The sequence below is a fragment of the Centroberyx gerrardi genome, chromosome 6, assembly GCF_048128805.1.
Source record: "Centroberyx gerrardi isolate f3 chromosome 6, fCenGer3.hap1.cur.20231027, whole genome shotgun sequence".
NCBI lineage: Eukaryota > Metazoa > Chordata > Actinopteri > Beryciformes > Berycidae > Centroberyx > Centroberyx gerrardi.
This window is the reverse complement of record NC_136002.1, coordinates 11,468,650-11,492,862: the sequence shown is the minus strand read 5'-3', so window position 1 is coordinate 11,492,862 and position 24,213 is coordinate 11,468,650. Positions and strand designations below refer to the sequence as shown.

Here is a 24,213-nt window from a genome sequence, read left to right as displayed (position 1 = left end):
TATTTTGAAGGCTGAACACCAAAACCGGAAGTTATCTGATATTCTGGCGAGTGTAATACAAAAGTATTCACACAAATAGATGAGATTCACAGAAATATTTAAATAACAAATGCAAACTCGCCATTTCACAAATAAGTTTAAGGACTGTGAAGATGGTTAAGCCATGTAAATGGACATGTTTGTATGAAAATATTAAAATATATAGGCGGATTTTAAAAAGTTAATAGTGACACACAGCACCACCAACAACAACGCGCCTCTTTTCAGACAGTTCTACTATCTATCTATTGTCCTCAATCTTACCGGTCAATCTGCAGCAATGCCCTTCCTTTACAGGCTGATAGATGTATTCCAACTTCACCTGACATCTTTTGTGTCGTAACAAAGCCTATGGCCATTACGACTGAAGCTACATTATCACGGCAGGAAACTCCTTTACGGTAGCGCTAGGCCTTCCGTATATATTTCGCAGAGCTCGTTACGCGTGTAGTTTGTTTTGCTTGGAGTGCCAGTGTTGTTAAAGATACAATGGGAATAGAAGATGAAACAGATCGCACGCTCTTCATTAGAAATTTAGATCAAAGAGTGACGGAGGAGCTTTTGTTCGAACTGTTTTTACAGGTGCAGTAAATACTAGCAAGCCTACATTCGTATACATAACATTAGCTTCTCCGAGCTTGCCAGAGTTGATATTGGCTAAAATGACCCATAGATGTAAAATAATTTAACGAGTATGCTCATTTACCAACAAAGGGTGGCTGCACCATACACTGCTATAACATTAGTTGTGCAAAAGCTGTGGACAGATTCGGGGGGAAATGACACCAGTCAGTCAGCAGCCATTCAGATTACCTAACGTTAGCCGACGCTAGCTTGCTGTCATACTGCTCTTGTTTACAATTTTACTTTGATGTTTCTTGCAGGCAGGACCTCTCCTTAGAACGAAAATTCCAAAGGACACGGATGGGAAACAGAAAACTTTTGGCTTTGCCGTTTACAAACATGAAGTGTCCGTGCCGTATGCCATGCAACTATTGAATGGGACGTCGCTGTTTGGGAGATCTATCCATGTTCAGTTCAGATCAGGTGAGTGAACCTTTTTAACCGGGTGAACGCGCGTTCATTTATTATCGTCCATGAACACTTCAAGGTACACTGGGGATCCAAATTGAAATGCCGTCGAGTTACACTGGTAGGCAACGGTTTAAAGTCAAAGACCACTGTCTTCACATAAGTAGGTAGGCAGGCATGGGTGAAAGATATAAATGCATGAAAGCTGGTTAGGTAGTTTGGTAGAAAGTTGGATAGGCAAGTGATAGCTTAAACTACCTCAGGATATGGCTGCAATTTATTTACACATAGTTGCATCTTGAGTACAAACGGGACCCATGACTTGGACGAAGTCTTGACCACATACTGTGTGCCAAGAAGCGGCTGGTCAGAAACTAATTCTGATAAGATGGCCGCCTCCAGAAGTAGATATACACGGATATGTGAAAAGTAGACCCTCAATAGTCTGATTTTGTTGTTAAAATCAACTCCTATGTAATAGAAACGGACCGGTCCACGTCAGAGTCCACCATTTTTACCATATTCCACATGAGCCTTGTGCCAAAAATTGTCCCCGCTTAGAATGTTTTTCCCCTTGCAGCGTCTTTCCTTGATTTCACACCAGGGTAGAAAACAATGAAATCATTTAAATTTTGTGGATTGTTTTCCTATCACTAGCTTTTCAAACTTTAAACCACATTTTAAAAACATTTAGTAGTAGCCTACTCAAAGTAACAGCTGCCTCATAATGAATGGAGATCAGGCGTGTTTGTGATCTTATTTCAAACCACAAGTGTCTGTTGAGTCTACAGGATGATGTCAGCCTATGCATTATACTCTACTTGTCATATACAAAGAACATTTCCCCATTTCCTTATGTAGCGACAAAACAACAACACACACTGAGGACAAAACAAGGACACGCCGCCAAGAGAAAGACAGTTTATAGGGGATAAAAATTTTGGTACAACACCATTCTACGCAGTCCTGTGATGTGTGCCACTGCTGCCTCTAGCATGTGCAGATAAAACATTAAAATAAGGCCTACATAGTTAAAGGAATAGTTCACCCAAAAATAAAAAAAAAAAAGCTTGCCAGCACGACTCCGTAGCAGCCTTCTCCAAAACAACTGAAGTCTTTAAGGACTGATCCTTACAGTTCCAAAAATCACAAAAAATAACCATAAAATTACTTCATGCAGTTCATGCAGCATAATCAAAGTCTTCTGACACCATACAATCGCTCTGTGAGTGGGGAAAAAAACTAAATTTTCTACGTTATTTAATGCAAATGGAGTCTTTCTCCATTGTATTTAGCTTCCACATTACCAAACCTCACGAGATGGAGGTCACACACTGTGGCACACACAAACCTTCCGCGGCCACGGTGGCCTCGCAAATGCATCAAAAACCTTCTTTATTGTATTGCACCTCTGATTATCCATGACATGAACCACTGAAATCTGGTGGATGCCTCTCAGCAGCTGGCTGTCACACTGAGGTACTTAGTAATTGGGATCAATCAATAGGCATTTACAGCTAGTTACAAGTTGGGCACTATGGCAGTTGTTGTATCTGTTTACACCCGAAATTACTTCTTCTTTGTAATTGAGAATTTATCAGTATTTGCATTTAGCGCCTCTCCCTGAAATGCAAAATGCATGACATTGCAACATGCATTAGTGTCGTGTTATAAAATTTGGAGTACACACTTTACTATGTGAGAAATGCCACCCATGTTGCCCTTTGCATTGTTGCGCATGTTGCTTGCATAGAATGTGTAATGGGTCTAAGAGCGGACTAACCATGCAAGTGCTAACATACTAAGCCACAATGCTGTATCATACAATGCTATTTGATGGCTTTGTTTGCTCTGCGTATCACTCAGACCTGCCAGCTGAACTTGTGTGTGCCTATTTTTCCACATATCCGTTTTGTGCATACTCCCAGAGTAAGACATTGTGTCAGAACTGTTTCTGTCCAGCCGTTTTTTGCCACATGGTATGTGGTCAAGCTGTCCTCCAAGGTTTGGCATGGGCTGCATTCAGACTCGAGATGCAAGTAAATGCATATGAATTGCAGCGGCATCTTGAAGCTATTCAGCTACATATTTTCAGTTCAGTTGTCACAATAGCAACAAACCTGGGATACAACAAACAACATAAAATGCTATAATCAAAGCTAATGAAGGGTAGCTAATATAGATTAGTTTTGAAATATGTTTTCCTGGGTCCTAAGATGGTTCGTATTGTTTAGTGATCTTTTACTAATAGTGAGTTTGTCCCACCCTGTAATCTCTGCTGCTACACTCTTGTATAGTTGCGTACTAGATACAATTGAAAAGATTGTAAAAAATAATGACAGTACTGAAGGGTTTTGGTTTGGAGCTGGTGGCACTTCTGTAATGGAAAGTACAGCTGGATATAAAAGTTTAGGGCTTGTTGCACACAAGGACAGCAAGGGGCACAAAATTGCTTAAGTTAGTTACAGTCGATGCTTTTACGCAACAGGTCCAGGGATTTTGTACGTTCCTGATCTTATAACAGTTGTTGATTAAAGCAAAATTCTGGCCATGGTTTGGAGTGGTATCACTGAACGTTAGCTAAACGAGCTTCACAATCTCTGTATAGTAGGATCAGGCAAACAGTCCATTGTGTTTTATTGAATGGCGAGTGAGATGAGCGCAGCACTGTAGAGCATAGGAACACTTGTTGAACAGTGTGCACTTAATACAGAGTAGTATTACTAATATTAATAATAGGTATACCAGAGTCATTATTGAATAGCTGCAACTTTGTGTGATTTCTTAATGGATTGCAGAAAGGCCATGTCACCAAAACATGCACATAGAATAAGGATTGACTTGTAAGGTGTCTACCTTGACTTCTCCCAGTCCAAGCCTCCATGCAGCAGCAAAGCACCTCATTCAAACTGAGACTGCTCCCATGAATATCACCAGAAGGCAATTTTTTATTTTCAGCACGAGCACAATCAGTGGTGATCAGAGCGCACATTACTATTTACGATTTTTTTTATATGTGTCTATAAAAGTGCTAATCATCCCTATTTAATAAATCAGTTGATCTCTAGTTTAAACATGAGTCCACAAAGTCTGTCTCCCATTTATCGAAGGACAGCTCCAGGTTGTACATCCTGTCAACATTACAGAGTCTTGGATTTTATTTTTTATTTTTTTTTTACTTTTGGCACAGAGTTACTGAAGTTGCTAAATACTGACTGTACTGTTTGCTATTCTGCCTGAAGAATAACCGTTAACGCCTAGTTGAATTACTTTCCCCTTCACCATTAAACAAGACCCTCTTTCTGCTGCCTTTGCCCCATCGCAGGAAGCAGCCATAACAGCAGCCCAGGGAACTCGCAGAATTCAAGTCCTGCAAACACTCCCAATCCACATGGCCAGAGGTAAGAATGTGGCACGAGTTTAGTTTTTCTTGTAGCTCAATAAAGGAAAATCTGCATTTAATTTGGGTTTATAAATATCTTCAAGGTGCGTTTCACTTTAGCACAACATTTTCATTTTAAGTATGCTTAACCTTGTAGGTTTGGGGGATTAAATGATTACATCAGGGATCAGCGATGGGTGGAAATTCCATTGCCAATTTTTTGCAATTTTAAATTACCTTGGTGTTTGGTAATTTAGAATCTAGCCTCGTGCTAGGCACTCTTTGGGGAAGCACACGCAGGGAATAAAGTTATGCTCAAGTTGATTTTTAAAATGTATTTACAGAAGAACACACCTAACCTCACAAAACCTTCCTCAAGGTGTGCTGGTTCCCCCTTTTGAGTGTCTTGTGCTACTGGAATGCACCGTGAGCTGATACCTTGTTGATCAGTTTTTTTCCTTGACATTGAGGACTTCTAGGCCTACTATAATGTCAAATGTAAAAATACCCCTTTCTTACATATTTAAAAGCTACATCCCCTTCTAAAGATTATATCCTTTTGTCATACAATGATCCTATAAAATATTAGCGCTAACTTCCCTTTCCATGAAGTAGACTAGGTGAAATCGATTGAAAGCTGTTACTCCTTTTCGATTTCACCAGGTAAATCTGCTTCATTCACAAAAGGCCGGTGTAGATAAAAGGTCGGACATCAATTAGAGAAAGGATTTAAAATGTTGAGACAAATCAAACATGGATTGAGCAAAAGTAGGTGCTGTATGTCAAGTGCCTCTAACATTTTGTAGACTCTGTGTATGTGGAAATGAGTCTGTTGGCAGGGTGGGTAACATTTTGTTTTTGGCTTTTTATGATAAGGAATTAATTGACAATGTTTTCTTTTCCTCTTGTGTGCAGGACACAAGTCCAGTTGAATTCCCCACCGTATACTCCTCCTCCTCAAATGCAGAGGTCCTTCTCATCTCCCGATAATCTGCAAAAACACGTCATGGTAACCTTTTTCTCCTTTCTTATTGACTCAGAACCTTGCAGGCATGACGCAATTTATAGTCTCCATTTAAGATGTGATGTGTAAAGACCTGCACTCTGCCCCCTTTTGGTCAAAAACCTGCATCTGTTTCTCAGTGATGAATCAAGATTCAAGATTTCCTTTATTGTCATTGTACAGGTACAATGAAATTGCACTCGCAGCTCCCCGAGTTTGATGCATAACAAACTAACAATAATAATTAAAGTAAATTGAATATAATAAATAAAAAATGAGTGCAAAAACAGTGTGCATGGTGTGTTGTTCACTTAAGTGTAGTTAAAAAAAAAAAAAAAAGGTTTGTTTAAAACTTATGAGCAGTTGGGTAAGAATATTGCACTGATCATATTGAAGAAATACATTCCTGATTACACTGTGTATAGGAAAAGGAGAAGTAGCAGGAAAAAGAACCTTTATGTGCATATTACCTTTCTTTTCCTACGTCCACAGATGAACAATATGATGTGGCAGATGCAGCAGCTTGAGCAGATGAACGGCAGCTTCCCCAGGCTTCTGCAGAGACAGCAGTCCGGAGGTGGAAGTTCTGGTGGAGGAAGCGGTGGCGGCGGCGGCGGCGGCGGCGGCGGCGGCGCAAGGCAACACGACAACTCTCCCTATCGGCAGCAGTCGCCCCAGGCCAACAGCGGCGCCGCTCACCACAGCAGAAGCCAGCGCCACGCGGACGAAGCGGGTTCCGGCCGTCACCAACAACACAGCCGGGACAACCACCATCACCACGATGACAGGAGCGGCAACCGTCACCATGACAACAGAGGCGGCAACCGATACCCTGACGATAGAAGTGGCAGCCGTGGCTACCAAGATAATAGATGGAGACGGTACTGAGACACCGTAGGGATTTCTGTAAAGACTTTTGCTTTTACAAATTTGTGGACAGCTTACTAAAGAGGATCATGAATTTTTGTTAACAAAAAAAAAACACGTGTGTACTCAGGTTGTTTGTATATGATCCTACCAGTTTGAAGATTTACTAACTTATGCCTTAGTGCCATCATTGTTTACTTTTAAGGTGTTTTTAAACTTTGTACACTTCTTTCAAATGTGAGTTTTTCCTCACAAGTGTTGCAAATATATTGGGGGTGGGATGTATTCATCATGAGAGCAAGGAATATGATCTACTACATAAAAAAAACAAAACACTTTTCGCTGGTAGTCACTGTTGAAAGATTAAGAAAAATCAAATGTATTTAAAAAAATTGATTTTGGATATCGGCCATTTTTTATAATATGCAAATCGTCGTTAAAATGGTGCTCCCAATATTTTAATCTACTGCAGGTATTTCAGCAAAAAAACAAAGCAATTTTCAGCTAAAGACTCGATTCCACCAGCAGCACTTTTTCTGCAGTAGGACAACACTTTTTTCTTTGTTTTCTTAGATCAGTGAACCTTGCTCTTTCTAGTAATGGAGTAATTTTTTTTTTTTTAATTCTGCATTTGTAAGACAAACTGGTAACATGTTTTAAAATGGACATTTTGATTATTATAAAGCTCCTTTCATTTGATTATTGTATTGTCTTTTCATCTTTTGGTATATTTTGTGAACACTTGACCATATTACAAAACAAATGCCTATCTGGGCCTATCAGACTGCTTTCTGGCTATGGCACACCACGTATGCTATTTACAGCTTATTCTGTAGGCTATGTGCAACCAACTAAGTGAGCTATTGTACGTTGATGCTACAGAACACACCGTTATGCGCGCGCACATGCCTCATCTGCACCTATAAATGGCCCACGTGTAACTAATATGCTTGTGCAGTGGGTTATGAAGTAATCTGCAGGTGGCGCCACACACATCCTTTTATTGAATCAATTAAGATGTTAAATATAACTGGGCCACATGATCAGCTCCTACATTTGACCTTTCTATTTAGGATGCTTTCAAGTCTTTACATGGGTTTGTCACAGGGGTTTACAGTTTGGCCCGCTCTGCTCTGTTAATTGCATGCAGTGAATGGACATGTTGGGATCGTTCTTGTATTTCTTTCTCGCGCACCAGAACGGATCAGAGGCAGTGTCTTGCTTTCCAAGATCACTTTATCGAAAAGATCATCACGCCAGCTTGAGACTGGCACACGTTTGGTTGCCTTACAGATATGATTTAAAAAGTAGCCTATTGTTCCGTCCCAAAGTTGGTACCACTTTGGATCCTGACCTCTCATGTTACAGTCAGCGTCTTTGCTCCGATGCCCCGGTGTCGCCCGTATTGAGGGCTTGCTTACAACAAAGTGACTGATCAAATCCCTTAATGTCCTCGTTGAGGTCATAATCTACCCTTCCGAAAGTGCTTAGGCCTCTAACAGCGGCTCCCGCGGTGTATCGACAAGTATATCCCCCAATAAAGCTCCCGGGGTCCAAAAGTGGAGGTGCATTTGCACCCTCTCCACTAAGCTCTTTGTCTTGCCTGTAATATGCCTAGTGTCAGATTCCGCCCTGATGCTCCCGAGTCGCCCTAATGAAGAGTATCCTCTGTTCTGTGTCAGTACTAGGAAGGCCCTTATTACAGCGCTGGCTGTGGCATAACTGTTTTAATTGGTTGATCTGCCTGGCGTCTCCAGCCCTGGAGCGGGCGGATTAGAGGGCCCGCTCAGTAGCCGCTGCTGTGTGGACTTATATAGAAGCGTGTCTACTGAAATGATCCACTACCAAAGACCCTCCCTTCCTTCCAGCAGCCCCGCAAGCCACAAGTGACAAGAGCCTGCAACCATCATTCCCGGATCTTTGCGCCACTCAGGTTGCCGGGTTCATTGGTGCCACGGTATCCACTGCAAAAGATGTCCCTCTCTAGTTTCACATTCAGTCAGAAAATCTTGTTGATTTTCTTAAAACAGGTGAAAACCTTTTCCAGTGGGCTAAAATAATGTCACATATTAGTGGGCTTGATGAAGGCGAGCACATCACTAGTAGGCTATTGTTCCTCATTATTCCCAATGCAGTTTCACTCGTTAACTAAATTTCCTACAAACAAGTGTCACTATCTTGAAATTTAAAAAACAACAAATAAATAGAAAATTACCTTTTATTCAAAAGGTGGGTGCAAGATGATTTGCAGTGAAATCATCTCATCTCATAAGAAAGAAAGAAGTAAGAAAAACAAGCCTTTAAGGTTCAAATGACTTGTTAACATGGATACTTTTTGCAGCGGCCTCGCTCCCCACCCCTCCGCCCCGTACCCCACCCCTCCGCTCCGTACCCCACCCCTCAAAATGTAAAATGTGCTCCGCAGACTGCGGCAGCCTCGCAGCAGCAGTTGTTCTCATCTTCCCCCTTTGATCAAGCCATCAAACCCCCCAAAAGAACCCGAGCTTTCCCATGCAGAGCTCCCATATTTCCTCCTTCATAATCCTTCACACTTTGAACACGGCGACTGTAATCTACGGAGGCACAGGCCGCCAGCGAGTTATATTTATTTCCAGTGCTTGGGAAGATGGTAATCGTTTCTCCACAGGCCACCGACATTTCAAAGTGTAAACTTGACACTATCCTCTGAGGTTTCCTGCTGGGCTCTCACAGAGATGATTCGCCCCCACACAGACATTTTAGGTAAAAGACTGTACAAGTCAATTATTGGAAACATGTCGGAAACTGTTACTTCTCTTCCTTCCCTTCCCCATCTTCCAAAAATATATGTCCGCCCAAGGAGAATGTTACAGGCTTTAGTATTGGTCATTTCAAAAAGCAGATTTAGAGAAGAACAAAAGCCTATTGAATAAAAAAAAAAAGTAGACCTCTCGTGGAAAAGCATGTGGAAAGATTCAGTCTGACATCAAGGGAATTAAACATGTCAGTTGGTGTGTCAGTGATTCCTCACATTAACATTCAGCCTCATCAGCCTGTAGCCAAAATGACTGATGACAGACACCGAACATTTATCCTGTAGCCTATTATTTGATTTCAGACAGACGTTCTGGAAAAAAAAAAATTTCGCCTACATTTGATTGTTTGCAAATGGGAATAGACGCATTAGGCTACTGGAGCTTCTGTTCAAACAATACTTATCAGAACTTGGATTTGGAAATGGACTTGAAAGAAGGATTATAGGCAATTTGTTATATGTTTCAGTTTGTTTTGCATGCTATTTCGTTTAGGATGTGTTGTTTTCAATGAGGCAACAGTCATGTCTCCCTCGTGCCGCAATACACAGCCTATCAGTTAGCACGCACGATTACATTTTAGACTCTGATTTATCTATAAGTTTAATTGATCTATAGCCGTTGGGGTAATAGAGAAAACGCTATAAACAATAATCAAAATGTTGGAAAATCCCGTTCACGCAAAGAAAACATTTAGCCTATTTGACTCCGCATTTTTGTCGTTTTGATATTTTGGGTAGATGGTAGACAGGTATTTGGAAACACTGTAGGCAATAAATTAAATTGTGTATTAATAATAAATCTTGTGAAAAAAAGACTTGAACCGAATTTTAGGCGCATGTTGCCTGTTTGGTCCTCTATTAGGTTGTTTTGCTGAATGTCCGCTGTTGCAACGTTTAATTCGTTAAAGTTAGCGACGATTTAATAGGCTAAATGTATTATTACTATTATTGTTGTTGTTGTTATTACTAGCACTGAAAAATTGACAGCAATAACAACCGCAAAAATAAAAAAATAATAATAGGCCTAATAATAATGATGATAATAATAATAATAATAATAATAATAATAATAATAATAATAATAATAATAATAATAGTAGTAGCCTAATAATAATAATATACAACGTTTTATCTTTCAGTCTTACTTGGTCATGAAATGTATTCGACCAAAACAGGCTTAAAAATACGAAAAGACATGAAATTTGTTGCTGGAAATCTGCTATTCCCATCCCCCACATATCCCCCTCCAAATCAAGGACTGAAGAATAAAAGAAACAAATAAAATTAAAAGATTAAAAAAAAAAAAAAAAAAAAAAAAATCAGCCCACGTCGCCTCTTACTCGCCTAAGTACGGTGTATAAAGTTTTGGGCATTATCACAACTGTGAGTCTAACATTATTTAGGTTACATTTATAGAATAGCCTAGACTGGAAGAGACTCGTGCATTATCTAAAGCAAACCTAACATTTTCAGTGAAGTTAAACATGAATTACTGATGGCTGACGAATAGAAAAAATAAGAAGAAAGTCCAAAAGAAACCCTTGAAACAAATAAACTGCACGATGTTAATACAACTCATATTAGTTAAATAAGGTTCATATTAAAAGAGCCTTATTAGATTGATTGAGTTTTGATTTGAATTGATTTGAAACTTCAATAATAACATTAGGCTTATAATAACAGTAATATTAAAGATATTACTCTTTATTCTACAAATAACCCAAGTAGGCTCGTAGGCCCTGCGTATATGATAAACTTTTTGAAGTCAGATTAACAACTTTTACAGCTAATCAGCGAGAATCATAGAAAAGGGCAAAAGAAAGACAGAAAGTGTTTTTGGTGGTGCAGAGTTGGTTTGGGAGGTGGCCATGTGTGCTTGTGTGTGTGTGTGTGTGTGTGGGGGGGGGGGGGGGGTGCGTGTGTGTGTGTGTGTGTGTGTGTGTGTGTGTGAGAGAGAGAGAGAGAGAGAGAGAGAGAGAGAGAGAGAGAGATTGACAATCCGGAGTGTCCAGGGATGGCTCGAGCAGTGAAGATGTGTTCTGGGATGGTTTATATAGCAGTGGGTGTGAGCACATTGTAGTCAGTTCATTACCACTGTGCCACTCTGCGCAGCTCAGCTTGAAGGCTACCGCTCTTCACCACGACACTTGAGGAAAAGCAAAATTCTCTTTCTGGCTATTTTAAAGGACAATGAATCATTTAAACGCATGAACTCCAACAGCCGCCGCCTCCTCAAGTTTGAACCAGTTTAGATAACATTGAACGAGCATACTGTTGCGGCGAAGCAGCGCGCGGCGCAGAGCGAGAGATCATGCACTGTCAAGCCGAGTTGAGGCTCTCCTCCCCCGGGCAGCTGAAAGCAGCCAGGCGGCGCTACAAGACTTTCATGATTGACGAGATCCTCTCCAAGGAGACTTGTGATTACTTCGAGAAACTTTCTCTCTACTCGGTGTGCCCTTCGCTCATCGTTCGGCCGAAGCCTCTTCATTCGTGTTCGGGTAAGAAAACTCTACAGTCTGTGTGTTTTTTTTCACTTATTCAGATAGAAATGACTTAAGAGTAAATATCCCGCCCCGTTGATTTGTTATTGGGGAAGTGAGGGGGGTCCTTTTTACGCATGAAATCAATTATATTCTTCCTCTTTTTACTCATGCATGTAAAAGATGAGAAAGTTGTATTTGAGAAAAATACATAGCATGTTCAAGTTCACTTTTGGCCACTCCGTTTACGAAGGAAATGTATAGATTACGAAATGATTTACACAGGTACATCTTACCCGTTATATCAGAAGGGTGAAATGTAAAACAGGTCTGCACTGACGTGTATGGTTGGTTATCTCAGTGTAATGACAAGTTTATGTGGTGTTACGATTCAGTACAGTAATTAAGTTGTAATTATAGTTATTTATTCATCGTTTTTAATCATCATCCATCATACATACCAACAGTAAAACAGTAAACCGCGCCACGCTTTTAATGGTAATGATAACGCTATAGTGATAATTATGCCAATCCCATTGTAAGTATCGTTTGCTTAATGTAGCAGCTTGGTCACTTAAATTTGCAACTTTTTTGGGTGAGATGATTTGCAAGAACGTAGTTTAATCGTTTGTAAAGAACACTTCAAAAGACAACCCGTCGTCATACAATAGTGCCTGTTTCCACAAAAAATAATATTAGTAAAATTACTCCAGCCGCTTAACCTTCTTTATCAGATGCACCACATCATAAATCACAACAGTTGTGTGTTTTGTGTTGAAAATGAAAGACACACGCGGTACAGCGAGTGATCCTCAGAGTGATGCTTCAGGGCTTTTGTTGGGTGCAAGATGATAAATGACTTTGACTTGTCAAATCAGCATTATCACACACAAAGGTCAATGAAGATACAGTAGAACACAAATACGAAAAGGAAAACTTCCTTTTCAAACTCATTGGGTACCAGAGCCTTACCACCAGTCCATTTGCCCTCATTCACTGGGATTAATATGGGTGTCCTGCTAAACCCACAGGCCTTCCCTAATGAGTTTTGCTGCTGCTGCTGCTGCTGCACATTTGCTGAAGCATGGATGATATCCTGTTAGTGCACAATACCTCTCCCAGGGTTCATTGATTATAATATGATATGGACATATGTGTAACCAAGAAGTCATGCACAAGAGACCTGTGGCATTTACAATGTGGTGAGGTGTGGCACCCTATACAAAACACTGATAGACATTGATATACATTGATAAGCATTGATATACCGCACACTGATGTACATTGATTGATCGTGATTAAGGAAAGTATGCAAACTTAAAAAAAGTTTGATTTAGGCTACGTTCATTTTAAAGTTGGTTTCCTTCTGTTGATTTGGTTTGAACATTAATCACTTTTTATAACAGAATTTGCAGCATTTGATAAAGCAGTCACTTTGTTTCATTTTCCCTTTCAGCAAGATGAATAGATTAATATCATTAAATATCTCTATCTATATAGGGATAGATAGATACAGAGAGAGAAACAGATAGATAGATAGATAGATAGATAGGTAGATAGATAGATAGATAGATAGATAGATATGGACATATAGATGTATTTGCAGTCAATCATGACAACAAGCCTTTAGCTGTGTTGTAATTGCTGAAAAGTACCCACCAAATTAGTATGACAAAAAAACAGTTGTCACGGCACATTTCTTCTTGTCGAAAGAAAAGCTCCATGATTGATTCTTAATTGTAATACCCAGTGAATCCAAACAACCATGAGACTACCGCACACTCAAGTAACCATTAAGATAATTGCTCTAAACTCTGAAATAATAGCCGCTGCAATTTGATGATGACAGCGATGGGTGGATAAAAATAGAGGAAGCAATTCCCTCATCCCTCTGATATGGATTGGTGTGTGCTAGAGGGCACTATGACTGGGCTTTGGCACCCCTCTATTCAGATGGATAGAGTAACCCGCCCTGCATATCAGAACACTGTGCCCACCACTTATTTGTAGCTGCGGGGGTGTGAGACACAGTATATTCCCCAACATCAATGGCTGTTAGTGCTTGATATAGAAGCTGGCAGGCTTACAGGCCCTGGGCCAAAGAGAGGCCACTGGCCCCATGGTCCCCTACCAGTGAAAGTTGACTTCTTCATTCTTTATACTAGCGGCTGCTATAACCCTCTGCTACCAGCGGAGGCCGCTGAAAGACAGTGGTGCCAGGCCGTAACGCTGCCTGAAGAGGTTCAACTCGATGACAAATTGTTTGTTTTGTGTATATACCATTGGTGTCCCACTCAAACATATCATTATGGTCCTCATCTTGCATTGTGCACCAACACATCTATTATGATTCTTGTTCTCTCCAAGATCCCTCAGCTTTATTACGCTGCTGCAGCCCGTTTAACCATTTTATCTGAAGTGGAATACAGACCGTCATGGAGTTTATTCCCCCATTCTCTGTCAGAGCTACAGCAGTAAGTCCTGACCCGGTGGAGATCATTACTTTGCTGAGGGGAACGGTGAACAGCGTAATGGCAGGTTACAATATTTCATTTGGAGTCCCATCTCTCAGCGGGACCCAGGGCAGGGCTTTTAGTGGCGTTTTCTGGAAGAGGTGAGAGAGATAAAGATCAACTGTGGTGTAATCTCACCTGACAGCGCGATGAAAAATGGAAAAAAAAAGAAAGAAAAAAAAATAATAGTGTGTGCACCCCGAGGGCCCCTGGGTGCTGGTGTGGTACTCGCTGGGGCTGAGGGCTTACAGAAGAAAGCCAAGTGAGCAAAAGGGTTTTCATCCCATCTTAAAGTCTAATCCACTGCAGACAATAAAGCCTCCCATTAAGTATTAGGTTGGCTTGAGGAGGTTGATTACACCCATGTCAACACACATGCAGGTATGCAACCACATACGCACACACTACGCAGGTAGGCACGCACACACACACACACACACACACACACACACACACACACACACACACACACACCCACACACACCCTCATTCTAGACAAAATGGGTGCACGATTTCAGTTAAGGATAATGTTTGACAACTACCTGTCATCTCCCAACCGTTTCCCCACAACCGATATCATCAGGCTTTTCCATCTAGACAAGGGATCAGTTATAAATCAGTTATAAAAATAGTTTGTGCTTCAGGCTGATTTCAGATGCCACAGGAAAATTTGCACGGATCAGTTTTCAGGTTAAATACTTAGTTAACACTTAGGGCCAATGTAATGCGTTTGGATAGGTGCACGGCTTCAATCGGAGGGGCCTGTCAGTCAGCGCGCATGGGAAAATACTACCACAACAAAACTCAACAACAAGGCGCTCGACGCCTCCATCCACCATACGTCGAGAACTGGTGTTAAACCGCTCTGATCTGCCATGTCCCGCAGGTGAACGATTCTAATTAAAGCAATGAGCTGGGACAGATGAAGAAGCAGTGTGGCCTGTTGCCCTTCCCACTCCTGCAGTGTTTGATTTGCACTCCAAGGGCACGGCATGGCTGCCGACCGAGTGAAGAAAAAAAAACTCCCCCCCGAAAAGAAAAACCTAAGACCTGTCTAATTGAACACCTCTCAAGCTGTCACCACACGGTTTATACCCAAAACACTGCGAAAGTTCATGTACGCATGTCATAGCTAAGCCATGAGTCATCCTTTATAGCATTTCATTGAAAAAAAAAAAGAGGGAGAAGAAGCACAAATGTTATGGTAGGCAGCAGCTGGGTGCAGGAAATATATCTGCTGAAAGTTGCTGCATTGGCCCCTTAAAAGTCATATGTCATGCAATCATCAAAAGGAAATACCCTTCTTCACTTATGATAACAATTACTTCAATTTAAAAAAATGACAGCATGGTCAATTTAATTGTAATTGTGTCATTCTGTAACAACAACTACATGATCAATAGACCAAGCTGTTAGTATTAAAGGGAATGCTTCACAAACGGCCTCTTCTTGATCTATTCTTAGCAGGTATGTCTTCTGTAATGGCTACCATAAGCACTTGTGCCGGTCCCTGCATTCCGACTGCGCTTATCAAGAGTATCACTGTGCTTTTGCATGGGGCCGAGTTGCGCGCTCGCTGCTACTCAAACAGTTTATTTGTAGACTATTGACAGGACACTGGCACTTGTCAACAACATGTCAGATCTGGGCTGAGAGAAAGACGGCTTCGCTGTCAGTGGAAAGTCACTGCGAGGGCTGACATTTCCCTCCTTCCTCTCCCTCTCTCTCTCTCTCTCTCTCTCTCTCTCTCTCGCTCGCTCCCCCTCTCTTTGACAACCGCCCAAAAGACTGCGGAGACAACTTCAAGCTCCTCGTTGACAAGAGATTTCCTGACAAACGTGAAGAGGAGCTGAGATGTGTCCTTCATTCGGACTGACATGGGGGATAGCTTCCCTGTTTTTCTAACGTTTGCCCCGCTCTTCCGATATCATAATCAATTGAATAAATACTGTAGAGTGCACACATTAAAGCAGAAGATGTGTCAATAGCAGAGAAAAGTCAATAAAGCTAAAGCACATAAATACAAAATTTAGAAATAGGAAGAGAGGCTAAGAGAGAGATAACTGGAAAAAGAGAGAGAGGATACTTCCAAGGAAAGCAGTCTTCTTGTCTAGGCCTGTTGCAACAGCGCCAATCTCATGCAGTCTCACGTTGGAAGATTAGTGATGAGCTCAGTGCCTCACCATGATGTCATGATGAGCCCAAGGCAGTGTCTGGTGTGTGTGTGTGTGTGTGTGTCTCTGTGTGTGTTTGTGTGTGTATATGAAAGAGAGCGAGCGTGCCTACTGTACCTGTGTGTGTGTGCTTACATAAGTGCGCTTAATCTCCTTAAGACTGCTTCATAACTAATACCGGGATTTATTGTCTGTTTGTGTGTTGTGTTGTGCTGCATGTGTGTGTATCTGTGTTACCATGCGCACTGTTTGTGTGTGTGTATGTGTGTGAATGATATGAGCGTACCACCTCTTCCTCAAATCATCTTCCTCTTCTTCCTCCCATTTGTGCTTAGACACCTATTTTCTCACCAGCCTTGAGACGACAAACGTCCCCAACTGCTGAACATTACAGAAAAGTAGCAATAAGAAATATCACGGCCAACGTCTGACTGTATGTCTGGTGTGTGTGTGTGTGTGTGTGTGTGTGTGTGTGTACGTGTGTGTTTTGAATGTGTGTAGTTGCATGTGTGTGTATGGTAGAGTTGATGAGGAGACAGCTCTACCACAGTCATGCAGGAACACACAGGCTGCGTCTCCGTACTTTTGTGACAGCCTAATGTTCTCTCTCTGCTCCACTGCTGCCTTTTATCTCCCTCTATATCTTCCTCTGCTACTCCCTTTATCCCCCTCCTCCCCCCCCCCCCCCCCCCCCACGCCCCCGTGTCCTCTCCTCTGCTCCTTATCAGCCCACGCATTACAGTTTCTTGTGTCGTGCTCGGTTAGGGTCGTAAATTACGGTACAGGATTGGTTTTATATTTGAGGCCGTAAGGATTTTTGTGGCAGATATTATATTCACTGTGCGTGCCCCCCCCCCCCCCCCCCCACCCCCCCTTCCCCACCCTCTCCCCCTGTCCCCGTCTCTTTCCTTCCCATCTTGGCTCCAGCATGTGTCCCCCCCCCCCACACCCCGCTAGCCTCAACCGCCACCCCACCCAGACAAGTGTTACTTTTTATTGATTCTGGCGTCTTGCTGCTTCTGTCTGCGCTGATAAAGAGCGAGAATGTGTATGTGTGCGCCCGCCGTATGGCCGTGTGAGCGTATAAGAGTGATCGAGAAAGAGAGAGAGAGAGAAAGAGAGAGTTTATTAGTTGAATGCTGGTCATTTAGCTTTTGGATTTATTACAGCCTATTCCGTGTGTGTGTGTGTGTGTGTGTGTGTGTGTGCTCTCAGGTCCAGTGTGTGCATGTGGTTTTCTGTTGGGAAGCAAGTTAGTCTTTAACTACCCCTGAAAAATAATCATTCATTCGACGGGTTCAGAGGAGCGGTGTAAAACACAGCCTGCGTCATCGGGATCGCAGCCCCTCTACATCGAAAAGGTCAAAAGCAAAACACTTTTCACACTAAAAACAGGGCAATTAAAAACGAACCTGTCTAAGCAATTACAGACGGTCGATAACGGTACAACCGAGGTGACTGAGAAACACATAAGGCCTAAGAACCTCCTAAAAACCTCAAGTAATGGAGGAGGACATCTTGTCTTTAGCTCCTTTTTCTTCCCCCACTTATCTTTATGGCATTTCTCTGTGTTTCTCTCCTCTGACGCACCGTCTCCTCTCTCCCAGGCTCCTCCTCGCTGCGTGCCTACCCGCTGCTCTCCGTCATCACGCGGCAGCCCCCCAACCTGCCCCACCACCTCGCCCAGCCCTCGTCCCCCGGCCGGGTCCCGCCGCACCTGCCCTTGCTCTCCCCGCAGCACCCGCGGGCGTCGGAGCCCTCGCCCAGCCAGACGCCCCTCAGCATCAGCAGCGAGTCGGAAACGGAGCACAGCGCCCCCCGCCTGAAGAAGCCGCGCCGCAGCCGCACCATCTTCACCGAGCTGCAGCTGATGGGCCTGGAGAAGAAGTTCCAGAAGCAGAAGTACCTCTCCACACCTGATAGGTCAGTTGTGGTTGAGAAACTCACGAACTCATGATTGGTTAGATTCGATTCAATTATACTTTATTGTTAAATTTCAAAGAAGGTTGTTTTGCATTGCAAGTCATCTTCTGTTTCAAATACAGGAAAACACACAAATAAACACACACACACACACACACACACACACACACACACACACACACACACACACACACACACATACGCATACAAATTGAGACAGTACACCGCATAATAAAACAGACTGCAGTGAAAATAGTTTGTAGTTTGTATTTGTTGGAGGTAAATGGATAGCATAGAGTGTTTTTTGAAATTACAGTGCACGCACATGCACACACACACACACACACACACACACACACACACACACGCACACACACACGCACACACACACGCACACGCACACGCATGCACACATAAACCCACATAAACCCCCAAATGCAATTGTTAAGCAGTGGTTCACCCTACATCATAATTTATTGATTTATCCTGTGGGGAATGTCTCATGTAATGTGAATTTGTCTAAGCCAGTGCATTACCTCAGCATTCTAGTTGAGACAAGAGTAACGTTTTAACCCTGAGCTCTCGAACAGCAAAAAGCCCCAACAAAGAAACACTGCCTCATTCAAGAAAACAGGGCCACTGGCCAACACAAGCAAACAGAAATGTATTACATTGATTTATTGCCAATCATTTAATATATGTGCAGGTGTATATAAAATACATTTAGCTTTGTACAATAAGATGAAGTAATATCCATGTTAATATCTGTGTCTTAGGCTCCGTTCTGTGGGTCATTTTTGGGACCTGACATGAGGTTATAACATATTTTCCATTTTTATTGTAGGCCCCACTTTTACATTTGGCCTGCAGGGTATATTTCCATTATAACACACATTAATATTGAAACATAAACCTCAGAAACTTTCCTTCACATGAGCAATAGGAATCCCAAACAGCTTGTGAACCTCAGCAACAAGTAGAGATTGAATGTTTCTACTCCCTCCCCAACCCCCTTAATCTTCAATTTTTTTTTCCATATCCACATAGAATAACTGACGCTCTTTATGTTCATGCATTTACACAGGCACATAGTTTTACAAATATCCACATTTACATATTAACACCTCAAATATTGTAGTCTGTCTTCTTTGCGCCGAATGTAATCACCTCATCTGATCTAAAGACATTAACATATTTGAAAGAAACCAAATTTATTTGTCATTCTGTTTACATCCCACCCTGGAAGAAAACTCCCACGATGCGATATTAAATATATCACACGTTGGCCTCCCCTGCAAGCCAATGGCAGTGTGCCATGCCTCATCTTAAAGCAGAACCCCTGAGGCGGAGCACAACTCAGTGATCAAAACCAACCACCCCTACGGACGACGGTGCCAAAATACTGTGTCCTGTCAAAATATCTGATTCTGACGCTGTGTTGAGAACTAATTAAATACCCAGCTGGCGGAAAAACATCAACAGAGAAAATCCCCTTTCAAACCCCCACATCAAAGATGTGGCGTGCTCCCCACTTTGGTTTGTTATGATCCAAAGATAACTTGAGATTTCTCTTCCTTTCCTTGGCTTGGAAGCTCTGCGGTCTTGGATCGAGACGATGCACGGGGGTGGGCGGAACCAAAAGCAAAACGTCCCACAAAACCACCACTAAGACTTTTTGATTATTTATATTGTCAAGCAATAATGATTTTTATATCATTTTCAATTATAATAATCAGCGCCATAATCATCATCATCATCATCATTATTATTAAAAGGTATTCAGCTACACCCAAAATTCCCTCATGATAGGTGTGAGAATGCAACAAAATGGAGGTCTTGCAGTAGCCTAGAGGGAAGTAGCTCATACACTGCCGCTATTGCTGTAAGTGTGTGGTTTCTCGCCATAGAGAGCTAATGACCATAAATAACTGGGGTGTTTTCCTCTTTTGCAATTACTTTTCCTTGCCTCCAGTCCTTGCACTGCTATAGACAGGGGCACTTGAGATAGTGAAGTGTGATTGACAACTTGATTGCCTGTATTTCTGCCATAGAGTGTTTTTTGAAAGTACAGTGGACACACGCACGCACACATGCACACACACACACACACACACACACACACACACACACACACACACACACACACACACACACACACACAGCCCTTTGTGTAGGGTATAAGGCTTTGTAGACTATACCTTCAATCAGAGGGATTTGTTATTGCTCTGTTTTTTCGATTGTGGTCGATTCTGGCCTCTCTCCTGCTCTATTTTTCTCTGTCTGCCTTGCCTCCCCTTTCACCATCAAATGAGAGTCAGTTCCTTCTGTTGGCTGAGGGGGGTTGAGAATCCAATCATCTGACTGTGAGAGACTTTGAAGGGAGAAGAGTGGAGGAAATCTCATTTCAAAAACCTGATAACCCCCCCTTTTCCTCTACAAATGGATCCCCCGTTCATTTATCTGTCCCTTCCTGAGGTATCACATTACACGCCAACCAATAGCCCTATTAGTCATGGATCAGCACATGTGGTGGATGCATTCAGAATACTCTGTAACAGCCCCAATCATCCAGCTACAAATGCTGTGATTGGATTACTGACCTCGGTACAGATGTTTCAAAAGACTGTTCCCTTAGCCGCAGGTGTACAGTGTCTGTCTGGGCTGAGACAGCCTCAAACCCTGAGCTAATAGCCAATCAGCTTTGATGTGAGATGCAAAACAAAGAGTTAAGTGTAATAAGAGAGGTTTGTTACATCAAGGTTTGCTACACAGGCAACCTCCAGGCGTAACACCACATTGTGTACTTGGCAGGCGAGTGAAAACATTTAACATCAAGATTACTGTTTAATTAGTACGTCTTTCTGATCATTCCTATATTTTCCTGCCAGTGGGAAAAAAATAAGCAGGGATTGATTCTACCTGGTTCTTCTGGGAAATGTGTTGAGAGAAAACAAACTGTTGCGTGCATTCTTGAAAGCACGGGGTAACATGAATAATATGTTACATATAGGCTGAAGGACCTTAACACAGAAAGTATATGAAATGCCATCCCATTCTGACGTGTAGTCTGTGTTGTCTGTGATTTTTGCAGGTTAGACCTGGCCCAGTCACTCGGTCTCACACAGCTTCAGGTGAAGACATGGTACCAAAACAGACGTATGAAGTGGAAGAAAATGGTAAGAGATAGCACTCGGCAAAGCCTGCCATGTCTGGGAAAAATAATGGGTGGAAAGAAGGAGGAGAAAAAAATAGTCGGCCTGGCTCTGATTTCTTTGCTTATCATTTTTATATCATACTGGAAAATTCTGGGCACACAGGAATATTTTTTTTTTTATCCTTTGGGCACTATGGCTTCCTTGCACTGCTTGCAGTTGCTTGTAATGTTGGTAACCTAGGAAAACTTTACTGTTGCACTAAGTGTAAATCACTCTAGATAAGAGGTCAGCTAAATGCCTAAAATGTTAATGTAAAATAGGCAATGCATGTGGCAGAAAGGCAGGAAGAGAGGGTGTGGGAGGCAAAGTGTGGTGTGGGGTTTGACTGATGATGACGACAGCGAGAGCAAACGCTTTTGTAGCAGGGTCAACAACTCAGAGAACAAAAAAACGACCTCAAATCGTTAACTCTAAAGATAAATGAGTGCAAAAGGGGCAGCCAGGAGCAATATGTCTTCTCTTAATTACTATAATAACCAGCGCTGCCTTTGACTGCTGCTGCCATTTATCACTAGACGGGTCCACTGAGACTGTATGTGCGTCCGCTCCTCCAGGTGCTGAAAGGAGGTCACGAGGCGCCCACTAAGCCCAAGGGGAGACCCAAGAAGAACTCCATTCCCACCACAGAGGAGATCGAGGCGGAGGAGAGGAGGATGAAGCTGGAGGAGGAGGACAGGATGAGGAGGGCGGCCGAGGAAGCGGCGCTGGCCCACGGAGGAGAGGCGTCTCAGCTGGAACCGCAGGACCTCAGTACAGTCCCGACCGCAGCTACGGAAACCCACAATGCAGCTGCGGCGGCGGAGGGATCCAAGCGAGAGCTGCCACTCCCGATGCAGTCAGAGACTCACGCAGCCAGCTAAGCAGGAACGAAACCGCCAAAGACTAATGCCGACCTGAAAACAGACAAATAGTGCCTCAGGATCACTGTAAAAAAAAGCCTGTCTGGTGTTTAGAGCCATTTGCTTTTGGGATTTGACTGGAAACATATTGGTGACACCCAAACTGTACTTAATGTAACCCGTTATTTTTCTTATACTGGGAAATGTACAATGCAAAGAGCTAACATGCATAGACACTGTTTGCACTGGTGATGATTTGGCCTTTAGAAACTATATTTGAGGAGATCCCTAGCCAAAGAGTGTGTAAACCAAACAAATCTAAGCAGGCCAGTAGCTAGGCTCAATACTCACAACAGAGTAATATGTAGTACAGCATTTTTATTATTATTGTGTGTCACAACCATAGGAGATCAGTTTTGACACGTCTCCATCCCAAGACCTGCCTCACATAGTGCATGTGCCAAAATCTGAAAATTTGCCTTACTATAGTGTACCTATGTATATAAATCACTTCTCTGCCAAAAAAATATATTATTAAATGGCCACAGTGCCTTGTTGGTCTCAGAGGAAAGCTTTTAAAGTGTTGATGAAATAACTATCTAAATACAAGTATATTTTTTACAGTGTCTCACATCGTTTTTGATTACAAGTGCTGTTTTCGGAGACAAAGCTGTAATGTTTGGTAAAGAACAGTTCCACACTCTACATTGCAATTCTTCTATACAGCTTTAAGACATTTATCTGTTCATTCATTTGATCAGTAGTTTTCTTTTTCTTTTTTTTTTCAATCTGAAAATCAATATTTCTGCCAAGCCATGCACTGTATCATACTGTAGAAATCTGTATAAAGTATAAAATATATGGTCTTTAGGATATATATGTAAAACCTTATTTTCAATTGTTGTTTTTAATTGGATTAAAATAGTTTGTATGTATAATGTTAAACCCGTCCCGGATCTTTTCTTTTTTTTTTCCAAGGGAGTCAGAATGACTCTACTGCCACGAGGCGTCTAAGACTCTTAAGCTGTCAGAGATTCTCAGAGGGAATAAATCATAGCTTGTGCCAAAGATACAGGGCAACTGCTGAACATTTAAAAATCTTAGAGATGTTTTCAGCCCGCAGGCCTTGCATGACTGGCCCCACATCAGTACGTTAGACTTGCATTAACATAAAACTGTCTTCAGCCGCCTGTCAGTGCTTTCACTTTACACTTCCAACTCGAGTTGTTTCTTTTCAAAGATTTGTAATTTTAAAGAGTTTGACTTTTTGAATTATACAGATCTATTTGTATTTGTTATTGTTTCATATGAAAAGTGCAGTATTTTTCTGATGTAAATAATGCTTGTTTGGTAAGCTTGTTTGCTGTTTTTTTAGGTTTGTGTAAAACCATTTTTACCATATACACGTGTGTGTGTTTTATGTATTTAAATACACTTAATAAAATGGCAATCATTTTCATTTCACTTGGGATTATTACCACATGATTGCTCAAAGTGCCGATACGTAAAAGTTGTAGGTCCTGTTTTATATTCTTAGCCCTCAATCAAAGCTAAAGTTTCAAAGGCATTGTTCTCTGATGAAACTTCACGCATCACTGCAGTGTGTTGCATGCAAGCGAACACTAAGCAAAAAGTTTAGGACTATTTCTGCATGCTCAGTGTTGTTTTTTTTTATGTAAAAAGTTCAACAGCAAATTAAAGTTACAATGAAAATGTATGTGCTGTAGTAATACTATAATTAATAACCACGCTTGATCAGTTTCATCTCAATACATTTGAGCTGCAGGATCCTTTCACACATAGTTCACAACAACAGAAATAAATTATGGATGAAGTGTGTTGTGACATTATATTTAGTCCTCCACCCTGTTTACTCAGGTAAAACTGAATAATATTAGACATCCTCACAGTCGTTCTGTCACTTTATGCAAAGCGTGTTTAAATCAAACACA

The 24,213-nt window shown here is 41.8% G+C and overlaps 2 protein-coding genes across 2 annotated transcripts; both read left to right on the top strand.

The window, feature by feature from the left end:
* The first annotated feature begins 416 nt into the window (after positions 1 to 416).
* rbm7 (RNA binding motif protein 7) lies at positions 417 to 7,022 on the top strand. The gene is made up of 5 exons (XM_071917413.2): positions 417 to 621; positions 924 to 1,086; positions 4,397 to 4,472; positions 5,369 to 5,462; positions 5,949 to 7,022. The coding sequence occupies exons 1-5, from the start codon at positions 529 to 531 to the stop codon at positions 6,342 to 6,344; spliced, it is 822 nt and encodes a 273-aa protein (XP_071773514.2). The 5' UTR covers positions 417 to 528; the 3' UTR covers positions 6,345 to 7,022.
* A 4,188-nt stretch (positions 7,023 to 11,210) lies between these two features.
* On the top strand, positions 11,211 to 23,941 carry barx2 (BARX homeobox 2). The gene is made up of 4 exons (XM_071917412.2): positions 11,211 to 11,615; positions 17,892 to 18,207; positions 21,299 to 21,383; positions 21,977 to 23,941. The coding sequence occupies exons 1-4, from the start codon at positions 11,429 to 11,431 to the stop codon at positions 22,280 to 22,282; spliced, it is 894 nt and encodes a 297-aa protein (XP_071773513.1). The 5' UTR covers positions 11,211 to 11,428; the 3' UTR covers positions 22,283 to 23,941.
* Positions 23,942 to 24,213: the final 272 nt, after the last annotated feature.